Source organism: Plasmodium gaboni, chromosome 12, assembly GCF_001602025.1.
Source record: "Plasmodium gaboni strain SY75 chromosome 12, whole genome shotgun sequence".
NCBI classification, from domain to species: Eukaryota; Apicomplexa; class Aconoidasida; order Haemosporida; family Plasmodiidae; genus Plasmodium; species Plasmodium gaboni.
In genome coordinates this window covers 945,699-952,708 of record NC_031492.1, presented here as the reverse complement: position 1 = coordinate 952,708, position 7,010 = coordinate 945,699, and the positions used below count along the sequence as shown (strand labels likewise).

The following is a 7,010-nucleotide window of genomic DNA, read 5'->3' as shown; positions in this document are numbered from 1 at the left end:
TTTATATAATTATACGTACTACTATAATTATGATTAAAAAGTTCTTTTAATCCTTTTCTTTTTTTTTTATATTTAAAATGTCCATTTTCATCAAAATAAAATGATTCTTCACATTTTAAATAGTCGTCACCTTTTTCTTCTTTCATATCATCACCATTATATCCACTTAAAATATTATTTACTAACGAAGAATTATTATTCATTGATATATATTTATTCACATTTTCATTGTCTTTATTTATTTGTGGTCCCCCTTTTAAGAGATGAAAAAAGGTTTTTTTCAAACGAGTAGGGTTTGCCCATTCATTATTATTCACATCCTTCTTTAATATATCTTCATCTTTTTGTATTTCAAATACATTTTTTAATTTTTTTTTTTTTTTTTCTTCATATATTCGAAAAGAGTTAAAATAATTTTCGGGCACTTTCTCGTTATTCATATTATATTTATAATAATCATTATAATTATAAATCTGTATTTTTCTTAGAGTTCTAAAAAAATTGTCTTGGTATTCCTTATTTTTATTCTTGTCATATTCAAATATATTATATATTTCTCCTAAGCTAAATATTATAGAAATGTTCATTGTGTCATATAAAGATTTTTTTATATGAAAGTGTAAATAATTATATATCATTATTTTACTTTTTATTAATTCATATAAATATATAAAATGAAAACATTTTATTATATATCTATAATAATTATAACATTCTTCGATATGATAGTAGGTCTTTATTTTATTATCTTCCATCCTAATATTATTATTATTGTCATAATATATATAATTTTCTTTTTTATCCTTAAATTTATGTTTATATAGATCATTCATTTTTTCACACATAATATTATTATTATTATTACAATCAACATTATTCGAATTACTCTTATTATTATAATCAATATTATTGATAATATTATTATTTTTTTCCTCTTTATCATACATTCTTACTTCTTTTTGTATATCCCTCTCCTCTTCCACTGGCAATGGAGGCAAAGACAAATTTTGTTTATTCTTTGATATAATACTAAAAATATAGAAAATATTTTGTTTATACTCTTTCATATTTATTTGTTGTATTATATTCATTTCATGTTCGATATGTCTAGATAAAGCATTTTTTTCAGCTATGTGTTTAAAGACCATATCATTTACATTTTTTTGATATTCTTCATTCTTCTTATGTATTTTTTTTTCATTTATAATATTTTCCATTTCGTTATTATGAGTAATAGATAACTGTTCTTTTTTCATATTCATTTTTTCTAAATTCTGTTTATGCTTTTTATTCATATATTTATATAAGTTGTATATATTTTTATATATATTAAGATAAATATCTTGACCTTTATTTATTTCATAACACATTTCCAAATTTTTTTTATTATTATTATTATTATTATTAATATGATTACATTTTATGTTTAATTCTGTCAGATATTTCCAGTAATATACATGTGCATATAAATTATCCACCTCTTTTATCATATTTTTTATAATATCTTTTCTTTTCTTTATATTATCTTCACATACGTAGATATAACTCCACTTTTTCTTATTATTAAATCTTAAATGACCATTCTTATTGTATTTACAAAATAAATTAGTCTTACAAATCGTTCTATTTATATTGTTCTTTATATATACATATTTTTTTAAGGAACCCTTAAAACTTTGTAATATTAATTTATTATTTTGTTCTTCATTTTTTTTAAGTATGTCATCACTTGTCTGTTTATTCAAAGAATAAATACTTTCACATTTATTATCATTAATACACATGTTCATATTATTTTTGAATTTCTTTATATTCATATATTCTCTATTTTTATGATGTACATAATGTTGTTGGCCTGTTTCTACATGACCATTTTTATTAATTCGATTTAATATTCTATATTTTTTATATATATTATTACCTATAACATTTTTGTTCATATTATTTTTTTTTTTTTTTCTCTTTTCATTAAACTTATGTAGCAATATATCGAAGAGATATAAATTGTTTATATCCAATTCGTATGCATACAAAGGAATATATGAAAAAATAATATAATTGAATAACATATAATATTCTTCTGAGAAATATATAATTTTATTATTACTCTCATATTTCTTTAATATATTCATATATGTTTTAATTAAAGTGAAAATGAAATCCTCATCAAAATTATAAAACATCATATTCATACAAAAAGGAGAAATATCATTTTTTATATTTTTATAATAATTTATTACTCGTCTTGCAACCATATTCTTCATATCTATCATTTTGTATACAACCAAACAAACAAAAAATAAATAAATAAATAAAATAAAAAATAATATTAAATATTAATAGTGATAATAATAATGATATGTTTATATAATATATATATGACATATATATTTTTTTAATTTATTACTATAGACAATTTATTTTCTTTTACATTTTAACAGCAACATATCAAGGGAAAATTAATTTTTAAAATGAACAATTTAAAAGGTTATATCATAAAATAAAAAGAAAAAAACTAATGAATTATTTTTGATATCATTCAGACAAAAAAAAAAAAAAAAATAAAAATAAATAAAATATAAAATATAAAATAAATAAAATAAAATATAAAATAAAATATAAAATAAAATACATAATGAAACAACTAAAAAAAAAAAAAAAAAAAAAGAATTAATAATTAAATTAAAAATATTAATAATATGTATATTTTATATATATTATTTTAAGATTGCATATTCATAATTGTTACAAATAAAATCATATGTATATATATTACGATAAATAAAATATGTAATTAGGAACTACAAAAAATTATATAAAATAAAAAAATAAAAAAATAAATAATACATAATATATATATACATATATATATTTATATATATTAAATGAAATATATTTATTTTCCTCCATGTTTAAAACTCCAATTAAATATTTGAGGAAAAAATGTTTCATGTTATGTAACAAAAACGCATAACGAATTTATAATTTACAGGTATAGTATATATATGTTCATAAATGAACACATATACAAACAAAACAAAAAATTAAGTATAAAAATAAGAATAAAAATAAAAATAAATTGATAAAATTAAATAAAATATAAAAAGCACTTATAATAATATTTATATGCTCTATTATTTCCATAAATTATATTTTTACATGTGCATACACATTTATATATTCATAATTATTTTCTTCATACCCTAAATATAATTATATATATATATAATACATTACTTAGGTATATATTTATTTCATCTTTTAATCCTTCATTTTTTAATATCCACATTTTATTTTTCTTAAAAATATTACATTCTGTGTGCAATAACATAAGCCTAAAAATAAAAATATAAAAATAATATCACCATATATATACAACTAGCTATTTTTTTTTTTTTTTTTTTTTTTTTCCTGACTTGGTCATGCGGTTCAATCTTCATTGTCCTGGATGGGCAGGATAAAACGAACAACTTTTTGGATTTATTGGACAAGGATGAAATGTCAATATATCTTAATATTCCAATACATAAGGATAATTTATTATGTAAAAAGTATGAAAAGCATTTATAGAAGCTTTTTTTATAAAAATAGGAAGGGATAGGAACTAAATTAACATATCCTGTACTAAGATTTAAATTTTTATGAAATTTTTGTGCATTTTTTGAATATTCATTTATATCAATACCTATTAAAGAATAAATAACTGAATATTCAATTGCATATTTACTAATTGGTAATGAAAAGGAAACTAAATTATGTAACATTTCATGAACAAAAATATTTGCTGATACTAATTCAAAGGTATATATATATTCACCACAATTTTCCCATATTTTATTCATTTTCTCATTATCGTTATAATTTTCGTAAGATAAATTTATACTTCCATCAATATATTCAAGACTTTCTGAATTTTTAATTAAACAAATTATGTATGGGTTTTTATTGATATTAAATATGTTATTAAAATTTAGTGATCTTTTCTTTAACTTATTAATCTTTTTTTTTTTCTTTTCTTTTTTCTGTTTTAACAATAAGCTATCTCCTTCATTGTCATCACCATGATCATTATGATCATCATTAGAAGAAGAAGACGATGAATCCTCATCTGATGAATTATCATCTGATGAATTATCATCTGATGAATTATCATCTGATGAATAATTATCATCAAGAGAATCATAACTCGAATCTGACATTTTAACCTTTATCATTTCATTTATATTTGGACTGTTATTAATATTGTCGTTTAAAAATATTTCTTCATTTATAGTTAAGTCGATATATTCCTTTGAAAACGTCTTCCTTAACAAATTAAAGTAATTTTCTTTATTTTTAGATATATAATTAAATAATTGATTTACAATATTTTTAATAATTATTACTTCATTATCTATTCTATATGCATCTTTATCAATAAATAAACTATGGTTTGAATTTAATATAATAATTCTCTTTGCATAAAAAACACCAGCTTGTATTAAATTATAGCTATTTAAAGGGGAACCTCTTATGAATACCACATTTTCTGAATAATTAAAAAGATCATTTTCGTAATTAAATTTTGGGACATGTAATGATAAAATGATAATATTATATTTTATATCATCATTTAACTTTTTCATTTTTTTTCTTTTCCTTTTTTCCTTTCTTATGATATTATTACTATATATATTATTATTCCTATTATTATTATTATTATTGTAAGGGTCAATGTTACTGTTATTTTTATTCATATAGGATGAATTATATACATTTCTCTTCAAATATTTAAAAAACATGTGGATATTATCTGGCCACCCACATACTAGTAATAATGGCTTATCCTTATCAACAAATGCATCTTTATATGCTGATATGTAATTCTCCAGTTCGCATATACCCAACACTAGATTATAATAAATATTTTTTTTCTTTTTTGATACACTTTCTATTCGTTGATTATCAGAATCACTACTATCATCAACCTTATGTGATGTACTATCATCAACCTTATGTGATGTACTATCATCAACCTGATATGATGTACTATCATCAACCTGATGTGATGTACTATCATCATTTATATTTTTGTGGTCCATAATTTTATTTTTTTCTTCACAATGTTCACTTTTCTTTTTATTGTATATACTCCTCATACTGTTCTTTCGAAGGTTAATGGAAGGATCTGATGGATGTTGAGAATCATCATGACTCGTCAAAACAATTTTAACTTCATCCCCATTTATCTGAGTTTCTTTTATTTGTGTGTTTTCGACAAAATGATTATGATCACTACTATAATCCTGATCAGAATGAATCCAATTTTTTGAAAAAGTAGATTTATATTTTTCGTCAATTAATCTTTTATTATATTCATAAACCTTTTTTGATATATTATTTATAGAAGATAATTTTATTAAACTATCTAAACTGGTTGTTAAAATAATACCAGAAAATGCAGAAGTATAAAAATATTTATTTTCTTCTCCTATAATATAATTAACTGGATTTAAGAATATTTCTTTATTTATTGTTATAATACCAATAAGAAAAGCACTATATTTCTGATATAAATATTCAGAAGCTGTTTGAAAAAGAAAACCTCTCATACATTCAGGAAATTGAAATCTATATATATTATATTTCAATCCTTCTAAATAATAATACATATTTAAGTTAACCTTTTCTAACATGTAATAATAATTCTTATAACTAAGATTATGAAAATTTGCATCATCATTTGGATCTAAAGAATTTAAAAAAAAGAGATCATTTTTTTCTATATGTTCATTAATATTGTTCTCATGAATATTATCCTTTCTATGTGAATTCATATCTTTGTTTAAAGATTCATTGATAAGTTGGTTAGGTCTTTCATTCGTTCGTTGGAATATCTCCTTGTTTATCTGTTCATTTATATCTTTGTTCATCCGCTCCTTAAGCATGACCTGTTTTTTTTTCTTTGAATCCATTTGGAAGGATCCTTTTGCTTTAATTTGTGTATCCACATTATCATTCCTATTGTTCCCCCTGGTGCGGCTAGTATTACTATTATTTTTGTCCTCATAACTGATTTGTTGAGTAAGAAGGTGAACCTTTTGTTGTTTTTTGAAAAACAAACTAATTTTGCTTAAAATGTTTTGGTTGCCTTTCCTTTGTTGTGACGCGCGTTTAATTTTTAAATTGCTACTACTTAACCTTTCTCTGTTTTTTCTTCTCAACATTCCATTATACATTAACAACTTCAAATCAATTATATATTTTTTTAAACTCTTGACTGCTTTAGGCTTATAAAAAAAGTTGATAATAAGAAAGAACAATCCTTTACAATTAACACTTTTAGCTATTAGTGCATATTTTAATTCTTCAATACTTATATAATTATATACATTCATTGATTTAATTAATTCTTCATATGAATTATTAGATAATTGTAATGTGATAGGTATTAAAGAATTACAAATATTATAAGTTCCTATAAATCTTAATAGACATTCTTGATCATCTTTTTCTTTGATAGAAAATGAATTATTGATATTAATATTCATTTCAAGATTTAACATATTATTTTTATTAATTTCATTTTTATATTCTGAAAATAGATCAGAGAATTTCCAATTTTTTGATTTGTCTTTATTATGTTTATTTATAATATTATTATGTAAAATATCTTGAGAGTTAATTCTTTGATTTTGATGATCATGATTATTAAAATTAATATTATTACTAGCTAAAAAAATTTGTTGATACATTAAAGTATATTTTTCTGAATCTACATTATTAAGAATATATAAAGCTCTAGCATTTATGACAGCATCATATATAATACTAGGACAAATAAAACATTCATTACCTCCACTAATACAAATTTTAATATTAGTATTTTTAACAATACTACCATATACATATCTATATATAACAACAGGTAGTGGTGTAAATAAAAATATAGATTCAACTGAATTAGGAAAACTATTATTTATACCTTTACATATATATAATAATTGAGTAGGACTAACCGGTCCTAATAT

At 20.5% G+C, this 7,010-nt stretch overlaps 2 protein-coding genes across 2 annotated transcripts in view; both read right to left on the bottom strand.

Annotated features, from left to right (window-relative positions):
- The window catches only part of PGSY75_1227300 (hypothetical protein), a gene marked incomplete at both ends in the record, with an annotated part of 3,033 nt that extends 760 nt beyond the window's left edge, over nt 1-2,273 (bottom strand). The window contains one exon of the mRNA XM_018786848.1: nt 1-2,273. This exon is cut by the window's left edge and continues 760 nt beyond it. Coding sequence (XP_018640713.1) covers nt 1-2,273 — 2,273 coding nt within the window.
- A 1,035-nt stretch (nt 2,274-3,308) lies between these two features.
- PGSY75_1227200 (potassium channel) overlaps nt 3,309-7,010 on the bottom strand; it is a gene marked incomplete at both ends in the record, with an annotated part of 6,231 nt that continues 2,529 nt past the window's right edge. The window contains 2 exons of the mRNA XM_018786847.1: nt 3,309-3,335; nt 3,417-7,010. The exon at nt 3,417-7,010 is cut by the window's right edge and continues 2,529 nt beyond it. Of these exons, the coding sequence (XP_018640712.1) occupies nt 3,309-3,335; nt 3,417-7,010 (3,621 nt within the window). The remainder of the gene's footprint in view (nt 3,336-3,416) is intronic.